We start from the raw sequence: 23,610 nt of genomic DNA, 5'->3' as shown, positions 1-23,610 counted from the left end.
AACAAGGAGTTCTCAACAGTTCTCAGACCAGTGGGCAAGACCTCCATTCGCCTGGCAAAATCCTAGCCACTGCTTTATAGACTGCACACAAAAATAGGGAAACTAAGTCAAATGTATTTAAACTGGTGGAAATCATCTACATCATTCAGTACTTTTTGGTTACACAGTAAGCCATTGTGTTGCTAGATTAATTACTTTAAAAAATGCCATATTGTCTTGTGCAATTTGCCTTCTGTTCTTCCACATCACTGGTGTTAACCTCAACCTGAAAATCTTCAAAAGAAAAAACAAATTACAATTCTAAAACTGTAATACAAAGATTAATACTTGTAGATATTTACCTGTTACTGCTACAGCTTCAGTTAGGCACAGTGTGACATGCTGACCGTTGCCCATTCCCTGGAATTCCGCCATACTTTGGGTTTCTCTGTTTATCTGTGCCAATAACATATCTGATAAAATGTCAAACAATCAGAATTAATGGGCATTACTTATTTCCAGCAGGAACACAATCTCATCACAAGTATTCAACTAAATTAAATCTGTTAAAACTATAGTGAAAGCATGCTAAATAATTGGTGGGAATAAAACTTCACAAAGTCACAATGATATGAGAGTTTGTGAAATCTGAAGTTTATTAGCTTTCGATTATAGTTTAAAAGCCTGAATAACAATTTTTCTTATCCAATAATTTTAACAAGATGTCTCATGCTAAGTATCGCCATGTTCAGCTTTCTCTCAGGAACATTTTGAAAGGGTAAAATTGAAGAAAAAGGTACAGAATATTGAAAGTAGTAACAAAATACAATAAAATTCACACTTCTGGCATGCACGGGGATCAGATGGTGTTCAGAACCCCAAAATGCCAGCTGACCTAAAAATTAATAATATAGCTATTTAGGGGGCTGATTGCAAAAGAACTGGCTGCAATCACTTGACACTGATAATGTAGGTACTTCATATATCATTTGATTCCAGTTAAAATAATTTTAAAACTGCCAATGTTCAAAACATGATTGTAGTCCTATGGTTGTAAATATTCTATAGTCAATCAGTCAATCATAAAGATAATCCAAAGCTCCACGAAGAACTTAATTTAGTTTTGACCCAAGCCGTGATTTTTATTGTTCAGGTGCCTATGAAAGCTTAATCACCACTTGCAAGCTGTAAAAGCTGCAAGTGCAGTTTCTAACTGCTTATTTTGATGCAATTGTAAATGACCCTACATGAGTTTTATAAAGAATAGTGTGTTTTGTAAATCTGGCACAAGATTAAAAAAAAACATTTCTGAGAATCTACATCCATCACATCTATATCTGGTGGAGTATTTATGTTTGAGAGAAATATACAAAATTTAGTACAATAGTTCAAAAATTAGTATCAATAATTCCCACATGGGTTGGTTCATTAAATTCAGCTTGGCCATCAGGAGATATGTTTACTAGATGGTAGGGACATGAGTAGGGAAAAAAAGAAATAGATGAACTAAAACTCATGCCAGGTACTCCTGCATATCACTTAGTGGTCAGTTCAACAGTAGTATTAACAAGATGATTGCTCACGGATTCAATCAACGAATGGCATATGCTGGATGGTTGTGGGTTAAAATATATAGGTAGGCAAGAAATTAACCAAGTACTGTCTGCAGAGCAACTTACAAAATGGTTAAGGATAGAACAATACAGTGACCTTCAAATCATTAGAACATAATTTGCCATCCTTGCAATAGCAAAAGGACTTTAGTATCATGTTGAAATAAACAATATTATATTCTTTCATTGAAATTCTTCTTTCAAATTTTATATTTCCATGGAATTGCTTTCCACTTTGATAATATCTTTATTGATACCCTTACATAACGTCATGATTGTGTTTAAAGTAAATCATATTCTAATAACAGCAGTCAAACTTCAAACTCTTTGAGAAGCACAAACAACAGCAAAATGAACTAAACTGGCAACCAACTACAGTTTTACAAACTGTTTTTGTATCTTTTAAGTGCTTATTTCACAAGAAATGATTACTAAATCGCAGCTTTGGTAGACAGCAGCAAAGCAAGTGACATATTATTTTACACAGCTGTGAAAGTGAAAACTGCCCAAATATGTCTGGTCCATAATAAGCAAAACAAAAACAATGCAGCCAATTATCATTCCTTCAGTCTACCATCAATCCTTAGCAATGTGACAAGGTGTCATTTCAACAGGAGATATTTGCATATCCACATTCAGCTGGGGTTTTGCAAAGTCCGCTCCAGATGTCACCACCTTGATCCATACATGGAAAAGAAAGAGTGAACTCCTGCAGTGAGGATTATCCTCACCTGTCAGATTGTGGAGGTCATTTTAAAGATCAGCTTTTAGACAGGATCTCAAGATCAGGCACGGTCTACCTGCTTAGCTCAAATTTAAGATTACATAGTGCATTTATCAAAGACAACAACAGTTCTCCCCAGTGTCTGTGCTAATATTTACTACACATTAGACAATGCGTCAGAAGATGCGGCATAGATCTAGAACTCTTGTGGTGCAGTGGTAGTGTCCTAACTCTGGATCAGAAGGCCTGGGTTCAAGTCCCATCTAGTTCAGAGTTGTGTCATAATGGTTCAGAACAGGTTTAGTAAAAAAAAAACTGCATTTAAGGATCTTGTTTTTTGCACAATTTTTTTAAAGATATTTTTATTGAAAATTTAACATGTTTTTACAAGTTTACAAAAGAAAACTAAAAAAAAACCCAAATATAAATATTGATATACAGTTAAATCTTAAATAAATGATAACCAAAGTCTATTAAACAAGAAAAAAGAAATACCAAGAGAAAAAAAAAGACAAAACTCAACTAACTACTCATCTAACTTACAACTAACCAGAGTGTATGATTAAAATTCTTACATTATTCCAGAGAAAAAAAAACCCAACGGATAACACATAAATTGAGCAGTGATATACATGCTTGGAATGTGTTAACATCAGATCACAACAAAACCTGTATTCATGCGGGATTCCTCTCCCGGGGGCCCCGGACCAGCCAGGTTCACCCTCTCAATTAAATAAAGGCCCTTGTAGGATGACCGAGATATCTGTATTTGTGTAATTCAAGAAAGGCTGCCATTTTTTTATGGAATAATTTGGTTTTTCTCCTGGTGCACTATATTTGTAAGGAAGTCGGGGGAGTATATTCCATAATTATTCTGTGCCAACTCGAAAGTCCATGAGGGCCCACAGCCACCCAGTTTACCAAAATATTTTTCCCTGCACAGAAAGAGAGAATGGAAAACAATCTCTTCCCTGTCGTAATTTCAGGTGTTCTTTATCCAATAAATGTGTCTCCTATAGGAGAGCTATATCAATCCTCTCTTTCTTGAGGTTTGATAATATTCTCCTCCTTTTGATTGGTGAATTACTCCCAGTGACATTCCAGGCGCACCATTTAATCGACCGATCATCCATAATCACCGGGCAAGTCCGAGACCCCCCGGGAGAAGGAACCCTATCCAAAACATCCCGAGCAGAGAGCATATAAAATTCACAAAAATAAAAGCTCTTTAATACATTTAGATCAATATAATAAAAAACTATTTCTAAATAATAAAAAAAGTATAAAACATATTTAAACAGAGATCTTCCCCCTTATTCCCAGGGGGCATCACTTCCTTTCCAAAAAACCCATCATAACCTCTCCCAACCAGTGCCCCACCCTTGACCCAGGCACCCCACGATAGGATAAAGAAAATTCAAGTATACTACTGAACTAGAACTAAGAGTGAGTACCCTATCCCCCACCCACCCCCCACCCACACCAATACCTGGATATATTTGGTAATGTTAATACCATATATGAACATAAATTCACTAAGTAAAGAATGAATAAATAAACCCTTCTTCCCACCCCCCCGGAGATAATGTTAAACAGTAAGATAATGAAAGGAAATAAAAGGGGGGTAAACCGGGGTGGGGGTAGGGCAAGACAACATCAATTAACTCTTATAATTTATCTAAGAGAGTCCAAAAGTTCCTTGGCCTTCTCTGGTGATCCGAAGTTATACACGGACCTTTCATGGCTGAAGCGTAGTATAGCTGGGTAGCGCAAGGAGTATTGAATGTTTAAATCCCTTAAATGTTTCTTTGCTTCATCAAATGCCTTCCTCTTTCAGACCAGAGCTGGGGAAAAGTCCTGAAATAACATAATCTTGGATCCTTTATAAGTCATGGCTTGGGGATCTTTCCCAAGATTCCTGGAGACTTCCAAGAGCATCTCCCTCACCTTATAGCTCTGCAGCCGGAACAGGACAGGGCGGGGGCGCTGGTTCGATCCGGGCCCACGTATTGCAACCCAGTAAGCCCATTCCACCCTTACCTGGCCTGATCCAGCCTCCAGATCTAAAAGCTGTGGAAGCCACTGTTCAAGGAACCTTGTAAGCTGGCCTTCTTCTTCCCGTTCGGGAAGGCCCAGTAAACGAATATTTCTTCGACGACCTCGAGAATCGAGGTAGTCAATGTGATTCTCTAAGGTCCGGACTTTGCTCGAGAGTCCGGACCCAATCCACAGCCGATTCGGCAATGGCCTCGGAGGTTGCGGCCTTTAGCTCCGCCCCTCCGACTCAGTACTCAATTTCTTCGATGTCTCGGCCGTGCTTTTGTAGCGCGGCCGAGAATGAATTCCATCAACTTCGGGACTCTTCAATGAAAGCATCGATCTTCGCATCAAGTTTAGAGATTATTTCCGTGAGGCTCGCCACCGTAGGTAAGTCCCCCGGGACGGATGTGGATGCCTCTGCTGCAGCTGGGGAGGGTGGGGGAGGGGCTCCTGCCTGCTGAGAGCTACGGGCTCCTTTCCCCCTCGTCATTTTTACAGGAGACTGAACTGTTTAAATTTAGTACTGAACCACTAATTACATTAAGTAAAAACTTAATGAGTGTGGTGGAGGAGGGTGGGTGTGGTGGAGCAGGGTGGCCCACTTTGCCTAGGTCTTGGGAGGAGCACTATAGACTCAGACTTGCTGAGTCACCGCCATCTTGGATCTCTTTGCACAATTTATAGTAGTCTGTTCTGTTATAAAATGGTATTTCCATTCCTGTGTTATAGGAAAATCAAGTAATATCAGCACTATTTAAACTAGTGAGACCAGAATCACATTATAACCAATACAGGTAAGGAAAATTCACGTTCTACAAATAATAGTCTAAATGCTTCAAACATGTTGAAGAAACAGGCACAATGGCAGAACCAACCGTACAAATAAATAGCTTGTAGTGTAGAGGCCCTCTCTATTTTTTCTTTTATTTTATTCATTTTTGGAGGTTTGGAACTATGTGGAAGTTAGGATTTGAACTTTGAAGAGCAGCTTGCTTTAAAGAAGAGAACATATACAGATCTTTGAGTTGTTCAGAAGGGTCACTGGACCTGAAACATTAACTTTGATTTCTCTCCACCGATGCTGCCAGTCCTGCTGAGATTTTCCAGCAATTTCTGTTTTTGTTGTGAACAAAGCCAAATATTTGCTATTGGGAATTGGCCTTAATTATTATTATTCTAAAGACACTGTAGATGAATCAACACCAAACTGTTCCTATGCTCTGGGCTGGCAGCTGGTCAAGGGAGGAATGGTACTAATCAGCCAATCACAGAGTTAAAAATCAAACAACACCAGATTATACTCCAACGGTTTATTTGAAAGTACAAGCTTTCGGAGCATTGCTCCTTTGTCTGGTAAGTACGTAGACCTATGTCCCAACCGTAAAGATTGTTGACTTGAGAGAAGAAAACAACAGCTCTGATGGGGTTTTAACAGGAGGCAGTGTGATTTATTTTTGGAAGCTTCCAGAAACTGCCATGATTTACTCTCTAAATTTCTATCAAGTTATCAAATTGTTTCTCAGACATTAAACAGTCTGAAAGAAATAAGAAAACATTTCTAGGAGTCTGCTGAAACTGCTTGTATTAACTGGTGACTTCAGAATTCAAGCAAGATACACAGTTCTACAGACCTATGAACAAGCCATTGACCAAGCTTTTCATGAAGGCCTAGCATCCATTGATTGGTTTATTGAACTGACAAATTAGAGTTCTTTTATTTTCTCAGTTCTTTTATTTTCTTTGACTTATCCTTTAACTGTGTCTGTCTGTGAGAATGAAACTTCTGATCAAGAAAATTAAGTTCTAGATCATAAGTATTAATTACATATTGTTTATCCTGTCCTGCAAAAGTCACATTATTAGTAATAAGTTATTAATTTTTGTTTAAGTTTTAACACTGGAGAATTCATAATGTCTGGTTAGGTGCAATTGGGAAATTTTGAGGGTCAATGAGTAAATTAGTTTCACAGTATTGCAAACCTAATGATAATGAGGGTGATTTTGGTTTGGCTTGCTATCCCTGTATTGTGACAATAGGGACACAGGAGTTGTTCATTAAAGAAAACCTAAGTATAATGTTGTTCACCTTCTACCATTAAGGTAGTTGCATGTATGGTACAACAATAATTATGTTAACTAACCATAACAATCAATCCTTATTAATTAGTTGCCAATAAGCCCAGACATAAAGTGAGAAAATCCTTATTGGCAGAACACTTTGGGAATCATGGATCCAAAATCAACTTTTTCCTCTCAAGCATGTGAAACTTAAGGAATTTCATGTTGCCAATTATTCACTTAGAGTATCTCAAATGAATGTCACCTATTTCCACTGCCTTTCTAAAGTGCATATTCTATAGATTTACCATTAGTTCACTGAATCAATACTTCTGCAGATTAGCTCTACATTCATGCCCTTTCAAACTGAAGCCCCGTTCTCTCATTGTACTTGAAATAACTCCACAGAGGAGTAACTGGGTCACTCTTTATTTACGCATGGAGAGTCCCTGACACTGATGCAGCTCCCTCAGAACCAGCTCTCAGAGTGAACAGGATTTATGACACTCCTGAACTTATCTGTCAGCCAGGGCTTTCTGATTGGACCAGATAAACAGCCCCAATCAGGGAACTCTTATTCTATGAGGTTCACCTGGCTAACCTTGTTACAATCACAACAATACTCTTATTGGGCAAAGTGAAAATTTAATCAAAGTCCACCGATCTGATTTCTTTAGTATCCTAAAAGGACAATTATATCTCCTCGGAAAAAGTGAGGACTGCAGAGACTGGGGATCAAGTCGAAGAGTGTGGTGCTGGAAAAGCACAGACGGTCATGGCTCCAGCTATGCCTGCCTCTTTATCAGGAATGTGGAACAGTCCATCTTCCAAAGCTACACCAGCACCACTCCCCGCCTTTTCCTCTGCTACATCGATGACTGTATTGGCGCTACCTTGTGCTCCCACAGGGAGGTTGAACAGTTCATCAACTGCATGAACACCTGTCACCCCAACCTCAAGTTCACCTGGATCATCTTCCCTCCCCAACACCTCCCTCCCCTTCCTGGACCTCTCAATCTCCATTTTCGGCGACTGAATCAACACAGACATCTAGTTCAAACCCACAGACTCCCACAACTACCTGGATTACACCTCCTCCCACCCTGCCTCCTGTAAAACCGCTATCCTTTTTTCCCAATTCTTCCGCCCTGCACCGCAACTGCTCCCAGGAGGACCCATTCCACCGCAGAACATCCCAGAAGACCTTCTCCTCCTTCAAAGACTGCAATTTCCCCTCCCACGTGGTCGACAATGTCCTCCAGCACAAATGTAGGGGAATGGGTCTGGGTGGGTTGTGCTTCGGCGGGTCGGTGTGGACTTGTTGGGCCGATGGGCCTGTTTCCACACTGTAAGTAATCTAATCTAATCTAATCTAATTTCCGCCACCTACAAACAGACCACAGCAGGAGGGGTATATTTCTTTCCCCAACCCTATCTGTGTTCTGAAGAGCCCATTCCCACCACGCCACCCCTTCCTCCCAACCAACCCACCCTCCACTCCCGGCATCTTCCCCTGCCACAACAAGAAGTGCAAAGCCTGTGCCCATACCTCCCCCATCACCTCCATCCAATCAAAGGATCCTTCCACATTCGACAGAGATTTACCTGTACTTCCACACACATCATTTACTGTGTCCATTGCTCTCGATGTGGTCTCCTCTACATCGGGGAGACAGGACGCCAATTCATGGAACATTTCAGAGAACATCTCTGGGACACAGGCACTAAACAACCCCACTGCCATGTGGCCAAACACTTCAACACCCCCTCCCACTCTGCCAAGGACATAGTAGTCCTGGGCCTCCTCTACCGCCAAACTCTAGCCACCCAACACCTGGAGGAAGAATGCCTCATCTTCTGCTTTGGGACCCTGCAACCACATGGGATCAGTGTGGACTTCACCAGTTTCCCCATTTCCCTCCCCCCACCTTATCCCGGATCCAACCTTCCAACTCAGCACTGACCTCTTGTCTACCGGTCCATCTTCCTTCCCACCTATCCACTTCACCATCCTCGCCAACCTATCACCTTCACCCAAACCTTCATTTCCAGCTCGAATTTCCAGCTACCTTCCCTACCCTCCGCCCAACCTCCTTCCCATTTATCTCTCAGCCCCCTTGGGCCGCACCCCTATTCCTGATGAAGAGCTTATGCTCGAAACATCAAATCTCTTGCTCCTCAGATGCTGCCTCACCGACTGTGCTTTTCCAGCACCACACTCTTCGATAATTATATCTCCTGTGAGTCTTCTCTTTTCTTGTGATAAAATCATTTATTTACTTAATTGGTTTCCATAAACTAAGCCCTGCATCAGTTTGGCTGTGATTTATTGTAGCTGAAAATGTGTTGCTGGAAAAGCGCAGCAGGTCAGGCAGCATCCAGGGAACAGGAGAATCGACGTTTCGGGCATAAGCCCTTCTTCAGGAAGCTTGTGATTTATTGTACCCTTTTAACAGTTAAAAATCTCAGTTTTGTATATTGTGATGGCCAAAATTGCAGCCACACTAATTATTTACAAAGTGATAAGCTTGTCTTGTTATTTCACTTAAAATTGATATTTTAATACAAAATTATCACAAAGATAGCACTCAGCTTCTCAGAGTTATATTCATGCACCTGCAAAAGTGATGCAATTAGGTTTAATTTTGCAGTACTTTTTCTGAAAACATGAAAAATAGAGTAAGACAGTTCATTTTTTAGATCAAAATATACATACTCTGATACAATTTTTTTAGGGTTTCTTACACTTATACTTGGCATCAGCTAGAATCTATTCTTGCAATTCAGCAAAGCCTAACAAAAAGGGTTTCTTCAAACAAATTAAGCTGAAAATCTCCACCTTCGTGGTGAACTAATTGCTTTTCTAATTGTTGGTTTGTTCCTCTGCAAACAAGCTAGAAAAGGATCATAATTACCTGTCTTCATTATTCAATTTGACTCTTAAAAATTCACAGTCAAAAAGTACAACCAGTCAGGCAGCATCTAAGGAGAAGAGTTGACGTTTCAAACATAAGCTCTGCATCAGAAATGGGGCAGGGGGTTGCAAGGGGGCTGAGAGAGAAATGGGGGGGGGGGGGGGGAAGTAGTTAGGAATGCGATAGGTAGATGAAGGTATGGGGTGATGGTGATCGGTCGAACTGGAGGTGATAGGTGGGAAGGAACATGAAGAAAGTGAGGACTGCAGATGCTGGAGATTAGAGTCGGGAGTGTGGTGCTGAAAAAGCACAGCAGGTCAGACAGCATCCGAGGAGCAGCAGAGTCGACGTTTCGGGCAAAAGCCGTTCATAAGGAATCACTTTTTATTTTTTCCATCAAGATTCCCACCCATCTTCCGAGGACCCCTTCGCCCACCTCCAACACACCCCATCCACCTGGACACCATGCCAGTCTGTTGCCCACCCTCAATCTCTATTTCTAACTGCCACTGTGACCATTGACCACCTCAACCGGTCCACCCCCCCCTCACCCATTCCAATTTCTCACCCTCAACACACAGCACTCCACTCCCTCTACTCCAACCCAAACCACCAAACCAACGGACAAGGGGGTGTGCAGTGCTAGTTTGGCACACTGACCTTCACACCGCTGAAGCGAGATGCCAACTTGACCATACCTCTTCTTACAGCCCCCTCAACCATGACCGCACCTCTCATCACCAAATCACCACCTCCCAACCATACACAACCTCATTACCTCAGGGGATCTCCCAACCACAGCTTCCAACCTCATATTCGGGAATCCTGCACCGCCCGGTTCTACCTTCTACCCAAGATCCACAAGCCTAACTACCCCGGCTGACCCATCGTCTCGGCCTGTTCCTGCCCCACCGAAGGAACATGAACAGGTAGGACAGTTCAAGAGGGTGGTGCAGAGTTGGAGGGTTGGATCTGGGATAAGGTGGGCGGAGGGGATATGAGGATACTGGTGAGATTGACATTGATTCCGTGTGGTTGGAGGGTCCCAAGGCTGAAGATAAGGTGTTCAAACCTCGCCTCTCACCTCCATCCAAGGTCCCAAAGGATCCTTCCACACCTGGCAGAGATTTTCCTGAACCTCCAAATACCTCATCTACTGTATCCGTTGCTCTCGCTACGTCTCCACTACACCGGGGATACAGGACGCTAACTTGCAGAACATTTCAGAGAACATCTCCGGGTCACACACATCAAACAACCCCACTGCCCCGTGGTCGAACACTTCAACTCCCCCTCCCACTCTGCCAAGGACATGCAAGTCTACTGCCAAATCCTAGGCACCCAATGACTGGAGGAAGAGCACTTCATCTCCGCCTTGGTACCCTCCAACCACACAGAATCAATGTTGATTTCACCAGTTTCCTCATCTCCCGTTCCCCCCACATTATCCCACATGCAATCTTCCAATTCAGCACCGCCCTCTTGAACTGTCCTACCTGTCCTTCTTCTTTCTGACCTATCACCACCACCCCCACACCTTCATCTACCTTCCTAGCTACCTCCCCACCAGCCCCACCCATTCCCATTTATCTCTCAGCCCCCTTGGGCCCCCCCCACATTCCTGATGAAGAGCTTCTGCTCGAAACATTGCCTTTCCTCCTCCTCGGATCCTGCCTGACCAGCTGTGCTTTTCCAGAGCCACACTTTTTGACTCTGATCTTCAGCATCTGCAGTCTTCACTTTCTCCCTTCTTAAAAATTCATGACATGCTTTTTGGGAGACTAAGTTTTTATGTGCCTCCTCCTTCAGCAAGTCAAGTGTTAATTTTTCATCCTGAAGGACACTATCAAATCTACTATAGTTCAGACTGCTTGACTGAAACATGAGAAAATAATAATGCAGCTGGTCTTTTAAAGCTCTTCTGTTTATGTGTATGGATGCATCTGAGTCACAAATTATAATTGGTTCGTGTTTCAGGAACACCTGCTCTTTTTTTTAAGAGGCTTTTACTTATTAGGTTCCAGTATTTTTGATGAAACTACAATGAAAATGCAATTGTTGCATTTGTAACTCTAGAGATATTATTTTCAAACCTTAACTGATTCCAAAACCAAATCTTAAAACATACTTTAGTTTCTAAAAGGAACCACAAATTCATCCATCTAAACAACAGTCAGCAAATTATAGTTTCCTCAGATAAAATCCTGATTTCAGACATGATATAATGGTGAACAGTGAACTTTGTCGCAATAAGTGTCAAGGAACTCCTCAATCAAACAAGTCAAACCTGCTCATTGATCTTCAATGTCACACATCAAGACTTGAGGGTCAGCTTTGACCAGAAACCTTGAGCCATATCAATAATATAGCTAAATTTATGGCTGGCTGGGTTCCTTTATCTGGAATTATAGACAGCTCCTCATTAAGCTGAAGAAGCTACAGCTTCCACAGGCAAGGGGAGGAATGGATTTAACTGATATTTCCTAAAATCTGGGAAGTTCCCTATTAAGCTACATAGCCGATTGGGTCTTGTCTGACCCACAATCAATCTGGCTGGACATCGAGGCTTCGCACTTATTAACCTCTGGTTTTCAGACAAGAGGAAAATCATCACTGATCAATGTAAAAACCCTATAATACTAAATACAATTAAAGCTTGGAATATAATGCAGCAAAATGAGGGCAACTAACATAAAACATCCCCCTATGCTCTGATAGTGGGAGCGTGGGGGTTTCAAACGGGGCTTACAGATGCCACTTTCAAACTCTGGAGATCCAGGGGTATCTCCTGACCCCTTTTATGTTTAAAGAAGGGGTCGTGATGTCTTTTGAACAGCTGCGTCAGAAATTTGGATTACCTCATGGTAATCTCTTTCGATACTTCCAAATTCGAGGTTACATACAGAAGACGACTACGCTATTAGACAGTTTTTATAAATAAGATAGAGAACGTAGAGTGTTATGGCCAATGGGGATATCTTCGGTCAGCACTATTTATCATTTATTACATGATGAAGTATCGAGAGATATGAACAATCTGCTTAAAACATGGTATCAGGATTTGGGACTGGAAATCTCTACAGAAATGTGGAATGACATTTGGGAAAATGCCAGAAAAATCTCCATCTGCAACAGAACTCAGGCCATTCAGTTGAAGATACTTCATAGGGCCCATATAGCACCGGACTGATTGGTAAAATTTAAGGCAGGAGCATCTCCAATGTATCCCAAATGTAAAATAGAGGTGGGCACTCTTGTACATTGCTTATGGACCAGTTATAAGATCCGTAGATATTGGACTAAAGTAGCAAATACTCTGACAGAAATCTTAGGAACGGAAATTAAAGTGGATCCAGTATCTCTCCTTTTGGGCTTTTCGAACTTACCCTCCCTGGATTTGCACGGGAAGAGATTATTTTCTATTCTCTCTTTCTGTGCAAGGAAAAATATTTTGGTAAACTGGGTGGCTGAGGGTCCCCCTGGACTTATGAATTGGCACAGAATAATCATGGAATGTATTCCCCTTGACTTCCTTACAAATATGGTGCACCAAAAGACCGCATTATTCCATAAAATATGGCAGCCCTTCTTGAATTACATAAATACAGATATTTCGGCCATCCTAACAAGGGCTTTTATTTAATTGAGATGGCGAACCTGGCTGGTCCGGGGCACCTTGGGAGAGGACTCCCGCACGAATAGGGGTTTTGTTATGATTTGATGTTAACACATTCCGAGCATGTATCTCACTACTCAATTTCTGTGTTATCTGTCGTTTTTTCTCCCCTGAATAATGTAAGAGATTTAATCATACATTCTGGTTAATTCCAGGTTAGATTAGTAGTTAGTTGAGTTTTTTTTTTCTCGGTATCTCTTTTTTCTGTTGATAGATTTTGGTTATTATTTAAGATTTAATTGTATATCAATGTTTATACTTGGGTTTTTTTATTTGTAAACTTGTAAAAATGTTAAATTTTCAATAAAAATATTTATAAAAAATAATATAGCTAAAACATAGGGCAGGAGGTGGATAGTTTCTAAACATTGTTACCTTGTAACCTCACAGACAGTTAAGAGCTAGAGAGGTTACATTGTTACCTTGTAACCTCTCTAGCTCTTAACAAACTCAACCTTGATGGGTACATCTATAGCATCATTTAAGAAGCTCAATATCAACTAAGACAGAGTAGTTTGGATATTAGCATACTTGCTACAGAACCAATGTTCACTCTTGCACAAGGTTTGGACATACTGTAGCAAGTTATTATTAGTTTACAGAACTTTCCTCCATTACAATTGTTATCGCAAAAGAGATTGTATGAGAGATGACATAATAATCCTGTTTGCTAGTTTCATGCCATTCTGGCTAGATTCTAAATACCATTCCTTCCATATTTACAGGACTGTGAAAATTTCACTGTCACAAGGGCTACAGCAGTTCAAGAACAACATCTATCATCACCTTCACGGGAAAACTAAGAATAGGTAATAAGGAGTCTTGCCAATGTCACTCACATCCCAAGATCAAATTTTAAAAAGTAAACCACAGAAATCACATTTACAGCAACAAAGGAGTGTACAAACCTTTTATGTTCAACATTTGCTGAAGCAATGAATTAATTCCGCAGCCCTAATCTCTCCCATTCACCATAACACCTCAGTTTACATCACATGCCGATCAACTCAACATTAAAGAATATGATAATGTCGATTTCAAAGCATTTCATTCTTTGAACTGAGAATTCATTTTTAACTTCCTTCCTCATTCTTTCAATTACTTCTGGATTAATCATTCAAGTTGTTGGAGAGTCAATCAGTCTTTCCCCGCTCATCAGTAAATCTTTATCTATACATGTATTCATCAGTGAATAAAGTCCACGTTTAGAACAGTAGTAAGAAATGAAAATTAAAAGCTTTTTATTTGAATGCATGAAATGTCCACACAAGATAGATGAACTGTCTGTAGAAATAAACTATTTTGGCCCAATCATCAAACTTACCCAAATTCTAGAACTGTTCTGGTAGACTGGAGAGAGGGAGAGAAAAAACACAGGGAGAAGTTTGCCAGACATCATTTGTTGGCCGGGATGTGGAGGTGTTGGTGTCAGATTGGTCTCCCCAGCCCAAACCCACTTACTTTTTTTGTGATTAAAATCCCTCCAACTAAATCTGGCCTCTAGTTAAAAGCAAGTGGTGTTCATTGTCAAGAAGCCAGAATGTGCCCACTGATGTCCAGTGATGAGGTTAGGAATTTGTTTCGTTTTTCCAAATTGCCTCGGAGGCTTGTAAGGGCTGTTTTGTTGATATTCTGATGCATCCCAACAACAGGGCTAGCAAGGTTACAGTCTAACAGGTTATTTGAAATCACAAGCTCTCACAGGTCTGCCCCTTTGTCAGTGAAGTGAGAAGAGCATCCAGGCACAGACTTGAAAATCAGACAGTCCTCATGGTAGACTGGTTAGCAAAGTTAGATATAAGGAGAAGTAGCCATTTGGATACAGAACTGGCTCAAAGGTAGAAGACAGAGGGTGGTGAAGGAGGGTTGCTTTTCAGACTGGAGGCCTGTCACCAGAGGTGTGAACTGGTGCTCAGTTCACAGCTTTTCATCATTTATATAAATTATCTGGATGTGAACAAAGGAGATATATCTAGTAAAATTGGAGGTGTGGTACAGTGGGATCTTGATCAGATGGGCCAAGGAGTGGTAGATGGAGTTTAATTTAGATAAATGAGTGGTGGTGCATGTTAGAAAAGCAAATCAGGGCAGGACTTATACACTTAATGGTAAGGTGGGGAGTGTTGCTGAACAAAAAGACCTTGGAGTGCAAGTTCATAGTCCCTTGAAAGTGAGTCGCAGGTAGATGGGATAGTGAAGAAGGCATTGGGTATGCTTTCCTTTATTGGTCAGAGCATTGCGTATAGGTTTTGGGAGATCATGGTGCAGCTGCACAGGACAGTGGTTAGGACACTTTTGGAAAATGTGTGCAATTCTGGTCTCCCTCCTATGTTGTGAAACTTGAAAGGACTCAGAAAAGATTTACAAGGATGTTGCCAGGGTTGGAGGGTTTGAGCTATAGGGAGAGGATGAATAGGCTGGGGCTGTTTTCCCTGGAGCTTCAGAGGCTGAGGGGATGACCTTATGGAGATTTATAAGACCATGAGGGCAATGGGTAGGGTAACTAAACAAGGTATTTTCCCTGGGTGGAGCAGTCCACAACTAGACGGCATAGATTTAGGGTAAGAGGGGAAAAATTAAAAGGGACCTAATGAAGCAACATTTTCGTGCTGAGGATTGTGCATGTACTGAGCTGCCAGAGGAAATGGAGGAGGCTGGTACAATTAAACATTTAAAAGGCATCTGGACAGGTAATTGAATAGGAAAGGTTTAGAATTATATTGGCCAAGTGCTAGCAAATGGGACAAGATTAGTTTAGGATAACTGGTCGGCATGGACGAGTTGGACTGAAGAGTCTGTTTCGATGCTGTACACCTCTATGTCTCTCAATCAAAAGACCATTAAAATGGTGTGAGTGGAGTGTTAACAGGCCGAATAATTGGTCTCTTACAGGGTGATCAAGTGTGTCAGACAGTGTGTGTCAAGTGTCAACAGCTAAATAACAAGTGAAGGGATGACTTATAATCCAGCTAATTGCAGAGAGATAATTGCAAAAAATTAATATCATCAGAGCTGAAAATGTGTTGCTGGAAAAGCGCAGCAGGTCAGGCAGCATCCAAGGAACAGGATGTTCCTGTTCCTTGGATGCTGCCTGACCTGCTGCGCTTTTCCAGCAACACATTTTCAGCTCTGATCTCCATCATCTGCAGTCCTCACTTTCTCCTAGTCAATTTTTATGTCAGTCAGTCTCACCTCACTTCTGGAGCTCAGGACCTTGAGCATCAATGAGCAGGTTATTGAAGTGTAAATTTCACTTGATAGTATTGTCAATGACACTTTCCATCATTTTCCATTTCATCACTGTTTATCAAGAGTAGACTGATAGGTTGTTAATTATACCAATTGGATTTGACCTGTGTTTTAGGGACAGGACATACCTGGGCAGAGTTGGAGCTGTGTTGAAGTATCTTGGCTAGGGGGACTTTCAATTCTGGAGCACAAATCTGCAGGATCATTGCTGGTTTATTCTCAGGCCCCATAACATTTGTTGTATTTTGTGCTAAAAGCTCTAATTAGATATCGTGGAAAGTCGGTTTTATGTTCAAGTTTGGCATTTGTGATGCTGGGGAACTCAAAATGAGGCTGAGATGGACCATGCAATCGGGGCTTCTAGCTGAAACTATTGCAAATTCTTCAGATTTGTCTTTTGTACCAATGTACCGAGAACCCATATTGTTGGGAATAGGAACTTGATCTGATCAGTTGTTTAATTGTCCACAATGTGAGCTTTGATGTGACCTCTTGGTCATGGAATTACTTATTTCTGTCTATTGTCTGCTGTTTAGCGTTGATGTGGTACTGTGTTGTCGCTTTACCAGTCAATTTCTCATTTTTAGGTAGTCCCAGAAATAGTCCTGATATGCTTTTCTGCAATTCTAATTGAAGTTGAGTTAATAACCTAACTTGATGGTATTGGTAAAGTGGGGGATATGCTGGGCCATGAAGCTATTGATGGTAATTAAGTACAATTCTGCTGCTGGCGATTGTTCACAACACCTCATGGGTGACCAGTTTTGACCTACTAGATCTGTTGTGGATCTATCCCATTAAATATATTATTAGTGCCACATAGCACAGGGGATAATATCCTCACCATAGACATCATGTCCACAAAGATTGTGATGATTCCTATCAATGCTGTCTTGAACAAATGTATCTACAGTAATAGATTGGCGAGAAAGTTATCAAGTGGACTTTTCCCTCACCACTAGCTGTAGGTCTAGTCTGCCAGGCTTGTCCTTCAGGGCTTGGCCATTAATGGTACCACTGTTGGCTATCATTGATAATTACAAAAAAATTAAAAATAAGGTGGTGCTGGAGACAAACCAAATGACTAACATGCTAGGTATAAGAGATGCATGCCAATGCTCCAACCAAAATAACTTATTTATTGATATTAATTTTTTGCAATTATCTCTCTGCAATTAGCGTGGCTCGGGGGGGGGGGTCAAATGTCTCAGGTCCAGAACAGCACTGCAGAAGAACACAAGGAACACACAAATTTAAATTCTTCAAAATTCTGTCCTAGCTCTAACCTTCAGTTTCAACTTCAGTTGTTTCAATGACCTCCTATACATTATAAAGTACAAAGTGAGGATGTTTGCTGAAGACATTGTAGCCCATAGCAAGAACTGAATCGCACTCAGGTCTGGGCAGATAAGTGACATGTGTTAGACTTCATCTTGTGGAGATATCTGTGTTGTCATATTGTACTATTTGTAAGCTTAGAATTGGAATTTCTTAGTGTGTACATCTTTCTAAGTGTCAGATACTGGAATGCAGCTTTATAAAAACAACCCTGAAGTATTGGTTGGGGGGGGCCAAGTGTTCCTGTTTAGGTACAAGTTATGGTTAGCAGTAAGAATGGTGGCCAAGTTGATTCATCAAAGCAAGGTGGTCAGAGCACACAGAAGCGAAGAATATTTTTCCCATTGATCAAGAATTGGAAATAATTGTTTAGAAATTGTGGGTTTTGTTGACACTTGTACATAAATTTAGGTTAAAATATTACAAAATTATTTTCAACAAAAAGGTGTAAAATAGAATGCATTGCTAAGATTTTTGCATTTGCTGAGTGATAGAAGATACTTATATTTGTTAGAAGATACTTATATGGGGGAACTTTGAAATTAGGAGTAAAGCACATGCTTAGGAGTTTGCATTTGCTGGAGTAATTATCTCAGATTTTAGATTGCCGTAAAAATCTAGAAGTTGGGATCAGTAAAGTACATATTAATCATTTTGGGAATACTCATCTTGGTTAACTCTTATTCTGTCTCTACAGATGCTACCAGACCTGTTGAGTTTCTCCAGCACGCTGTTTTTATTTCAGATTTCCAGCATCCCCGGGATTTTGTTTTTATGTGTTTGGAAGCTGTGTGTAGCTCCAGCAATTAAGGTGGATTAGAAGCTTTAGCAATTAAGGACCACGAAACTAAAGATGAAGTTTTAAAGCTGCAAAGTAATTTGTAGCTGTATTAAAGTTGGCTAAGTTAAAATGATAAACGATATTGTGATTGAAGAAACCAGGGTTCCGGAGGAAGGATAGGCTGACCATATTGTACTTGTGAATTATGCTGTCCCTCCACTAGTAGAATGCTAAGTATTAAGAACTGTCCAATAAACGTTGATAGTTTACCTTTCAAATTAATTATTTTTCTTCTTGTCAGCTATTGCCAAACAAGAATTTGGGGTTTAGTATAAAATGCCAATCGCACAAGTAAAACTAATGCCATGCAAGTGCTATGCAAAGATCACCTCCAATATTTAGCAACATTACCACTGCTGAACCCCCACTACAAGCGGGGGGTTGGAGGGTGGGGGGGGTGAGTTGTTACCATTGAAACTGAATTGGACCAACAACATAAATACTGTGATTACAGGTAAAAGACTAGGAGTCAGATTCTGGTGCACAAAAGCCTCTCTAACATCAAGGCACAAGTCAAGGGTGTGATGGAATATTCTGCACTTGACTGGATGACTTGAGCACCAACAGCACTCAATAAACTTGATAACATTCAGGACTGGGCAACCCACTTGACTGGAACTCCATCTACCACCTGAAATATTAACTCTATTCACCAACTGTATAATGGCAACAATGTACACCATCTGCAAGATGCACTGCAGCAACTCACCAACCTTCTTTCAACAGACCTTCCAAATCTTCAACCCTAACCAGAGATTGTCAAAGGCAACAGATGCACTGGAATATCATCATAGAATCATGGAACTCCTACAGCGCAGAGAGACCATTTGGCTCATCAAGTCTGCACAGACCCTCCAAAGAGCAACCCACCTTATCCCCATAACCTCACATTTACAATGGCTAATTCACCTAACCTACACATTCCTGGACACCATGGGCAATTTAGCATGGCCAAGTGATGAAGTCTTCAAATCTCTGGATCAAAGGAGGAAACTGGAGCAGCCAGCAGAAACCTATGCAGACGTGGGGAGAACATACAAACTCCACACAGTCACCCAAGACTAGAATTGAATCCGGGTCTCTGTGCAGTGGTGCTAACTTCTAGCTTAGAACTACATCACCATTCTTTCACTGAATAGTCGTTGCCGGTATACCTGCACCAGATGAACTGCAGTAGTTCAAGGCAATGGCTCACCACCATCTTGTTAAGGGCAAATAAAAATAAACAATTACTGGCCTTGCTAGAACACCTTCATCCCATGAGAGACTAAAATCTCCCATGGCTGGTTATCAAAATACATATACATACTGACCACATCCTATGAACGATATCACCAAAAAGTTTAGATTACATTAGATTACATTAGATTACATTAGATTACATTAGATTACATTACAGTGTGGAAACAGGCCCTTCGGCCCAACATGTCCACACCGACCCACCGAAGCGCAACCCACCCATACCCCTACATTTACCCCTTACCTAACACTACGGGTAATTTAGCATGGCCAATTCACCTAACCTGCACATCTTTGGACTGTGGGAGGAAACCCACGCAGACACAGGAAGAACGTGCAAACTCCAGTCAGTCGCCTGAGGTGGGAATTGAACCCGGGTCTCTGGCGCTGTGAGGCAGCAGTGCTAACCACTGTGCCACCGTGCTGCCCACAAAAAGTTGGATTAGAAGAAAAAGACAATGGATCAAGAATGGATTCTTAAGTACTCCAAAGGGCATCATCATCACTGCTTGTTACTCCAAACCTTTTCATATGAAGATTATTTAATCTGACGACATCGATTTTTGAGTAAGTCTCACTGAGCTAAAAGGAATGCGAGAAAAACAGCTATCATAATGTAAACATTCCTCCAGAGTATTAGGAAGGATGAGTGAAACCAAGCAAAGACAGTCTTCCAGAAGACAGATAATATATATTAAGTGTAAAGCACATTTATACTCCATGTGAATCGCCTCCGATCCTACATTTTCTAACCCTGTCCAAATATTCTTTTCTGCTTTCTCCCTCATATGTAACTAGCTTCATCTTTAGTGTATTTATGCTTTTCATCTTCACTAATCCTTTTGGGAGCACATCTCACATTGCCAGTGTAAAGAAACTTCTCTTAAATTTCCTATTGGATTTATCTGAGCCCAACTATATTATTCAGCCTTTCCTCAAAAGTATATCCACTCAGTTCTTGTAGAATCCTTCTGGATCTTTTTGAACCTTCCCCAATTCCCCTATATATTTTCCGATTATGGAGATAAAGTTGTGCACAGTACTCCAAGTTAAGAAATAAAAGACTGATTCAAATTTAACATAACTTCACTGCTTTATAATTCCATCATTGCAGAAATAAGCCTCAATGTTTAGTTTGATTTAATTATGACCTTCTCAAAGGCTTTTTGAAAGTCCAAGTATCATGCATTTGTTGCATTGCTTTTATCTAACATTCCTTTGGTTGTTAACTTGATAAGATTGTTCAAGCATGATTTTCCCATTTGAAATCCATGCTAGTCTTTATATTTTTGGCTTCTATATGTTTTTCTGTAGTATCTTTATAAATAAATGTTCCACATATTACTGACAAAACTAATAACAGCTTGAAGTTTTTATCTCCTTGTAAGTGGAAACATCTTTGTATTTATTCCTTTATAATCTTTAGACATTTAGGTAAATTAGATGGTAGATTTTAACTGCAGACCCATTTCCAAAGCAAGTTCATCAAGGTTGATCAAATTTACTTTGCACAATTCCATTAATGTCAGCAGCGGCATGGTGGCTCAGTGGTTAGCACTGCTACCTCTCAGCACCAGGGTCCCAGGTTCGATTCCAGTCTTGGGCAACTGTCTGTGTGGAGATTGCACATTCTCCCCGTGTCTGCGTGGGTTTCCTCCAGGTGCTCCGATTTCCTCCCACCATCCAAAAATGTGCAGGTCAGGTGAATTGGTCATGCTAAATTGCTCCTAGTGTTAGGTGCATTAGTCAGAGGGAAGTGGGTCTGGTTGGGTTACTCTTCAGAAGATCAGTGTGGACTGATTGGGCCGAAGGGCCTGTTTCCACACTGTAGGGAATCTAGTCTAAAACCAACAAATTAAATTTACACTCTGTGGTACAGGAGTTTGGTGACAGCCTAAACAAACAGACTAGGCAATCCAATCAATTAGGTGTATTTTCAGACAGAAAGAAAATACACATGTATCAAAATATTAGACTGTACATAAATACTTTTAGTACTTTTTTTTATTCCAATGACTTTTTAAAACTAAATTTCCTATATTTTGGAATGTCTCTCTCTGTTCTCTACATTAGATTTTGTGATGGTTTGGGTCAGAGAAGGGGTTGATTTCCAGCACACTCATCCAGTGAGTTGCAATAGTATCAAGAGAAAGATTTTTAAATTACAAATACTCAATTTGGCATCTCTTATTAAAGTTAGTTTGTAACACAGAGGCGCTGGTAGACTTTGGTCTTTTTTTTCCTTATGGTGAGTGTTTAATGTATACTAACCCTTTGATTTATGCTTATTAGTAAGTTTTTTTATTTACTTGTGGGATGTGGACATTACTGGCTGGCCAGCATCTTTATTGCCCCCACCTAGTTGCCCTTGAAAAGGTGATGTTGAGCTGCTTTCTTGAACCACTGTAGTCCACATGTGTAAACTGCAACAGATATCCTACTCAAGAAAAAGGTGTAAACAGTTCTTTGCTATAAACAGTGATCTTGAAAGCCATTTAGTCATGCATAGAAATTGTTTACTGATGAACTAACCTATAAAACTATAGCTTCAGATGAAAATTAAACAAAAAATCAGTTATCAAGATATATGCAATTTACTGAAAGTAACATCGATATGTGGCCAATCGTGGTAAGGAAAGAACAATTGTAAAAGCTTTTAATACATTCCAGTGCAAAATTAGGATTTAATGTTCAACAACCTATTTTAATAAGCGTTTCAGTCACTTCCAATTGTTGTCATTATAAACGAAAAAGGGAGTTTACTTTGAACAATATAGATCTTGAAACTGCATGTACGAAAGCTGAAACTAATGGCAATCCAGATCAATATCTGGAACAAAAAGGGCTACTCTTTCGGCTTCAGAACCCTACACCCAAACAACTCTTTTCTCGTGTCGATAGAAAGTGTACATTAACCAACACCTCTTGCATGTATTTCTCTTCAACATCATTCGCAGCTCTCTCAAGAGAGAGCCCGGCCAATCATATGGGCACAATAGGTAACAACCCAAAACAATATGTCACGGTTAAACTGTTTTTTACTGTCAACTTGATAAAGGTCCCGTTAGAAAAGCCAGCCAGTCCTTGTGGTGAGGAAAACGTGGAAAAAAATGTGCAATAAATAAAAAGGGTCAGTGACGGTTCACAGCAACATCCGCTCAGTTCCTGCGGTTGGTAGTTACGTGCGATAAATTTGAAAATGTACCGAGTACCAAACAACAAGGAGAGGGAGGGGGGCGGGTGGAAAGAAAGAGGGAAGCGACTGTTAATTATCTATCAGAAGAAACTAACTTCCAAACGGTAACCGAACTACCCTCGAGTCCATGTTTTGCCTGACCGACACTTTTCCCCTCCACCCCACACAACTAAAACCTTGGCTGATCTGGGTAAAAGAAATAGGGCATACTGGGTAAAAAAAATTACTAACCTCTTTTTTTCCAACAATTCCTCCCTTCGCCCACCATGCACTAGGAACGGAAACAGAGAGACACAGATCAGGCGGGGAGGCGGAGGCTGGGAGGGAGTACAGCGGCCCCTCACTCTGAATCCCCGCAACACCCCGCCCCCAACACTGCCCATTGGTCTGCACCCTCTGATTGACAGCTCCAGTTTCCACCCACCCCGCATACCTATTGGACAAAGGCCAACGGCCCACCCGCCCGCTCCCGCTTGTCATTGCTCAGCTGCCACGTCAATCACAAGAGCGTCACTAGGATCTTCCGTTACCCGGGCCCTGCTGGAAACGGAGGGTTCACGATGGAGATGGTATTCATGTTCCCGGGTACCTGCCGACGCCATTTTCCTCTGTGTTGCATGACTAACAGTGACTGAATTGAGTTCGTTTTTAAAACCGCAAGGAACTTTTTTTTAATGGAGAATTTAATAGGAAGAAAGAGCAGTACGCCTCTAGTCAGGGGCCACTGACCGAATACCGCCTG

At 40.9% G+C, this 23,610-nt stretch overlaps 1 protein-coding gene across 9 annotated transcripts in view; it reads right to left on the bottom strand.

Annotated features, from left to right (window-relative positions):
• LOC122557816 (zinc finger protein 143-like) overlaps positions 1–23,363 on the bottom strand; it is a 98,010-nt gene extending 74,647 nt beyond the window's left edge. For 2 of the 9 annotated variants that reach the window (XM_043705895.1, XM_043705897.1), the window contains exons 1-2: positions 23,100–23,219; positions 342–452 (exon numbers count right to left, since the gene is read on the bottom strand). In XM_043705895.1, the coding sequence (XP_043561830.1) occupies positions 342–452; positions 23,100–23,136 (148 nt within the window). In that variant the 5' untranslated portion in view covers positions 23,137–23,219. Of the gene's footprint in view, positions 1–195; positions 300–341; positions 453–9,329; positions 9,397–22,963; positions 22,981–23,099 lie in introns of those variants that run through there. The other 7 variants (XM_043705894.1, XM_043705891.1, XM_043705892.1 and 4 more) reach the window with 7 other exon arrangements.
• Positions 23,364–23,610: the final 247 nt, after the last annotated feature.

This window comes from Chiloscyllium plagiosum, chromosome 16 (assembly GCF_004010195.1).
Source record: "Chiloscyllium plagiosum isolate BGI_BamShark_2017 chromosome 16, ASM401019v2, whole genome shotgun sequence".
Classification (NCBI taxonomy): Eukaryota; Metazoa; Chordata; class Chondrichthyes; order Orectolobiformes; family Hemiscylliidae; genus Chiloscyllium; species Chiloscyllium plagiosum.
The sequence above is the reverse complement of the archived record's forward strand: the minus strand, read 5'-3'. Positions and strand labels throughout refer to the sequence as shown.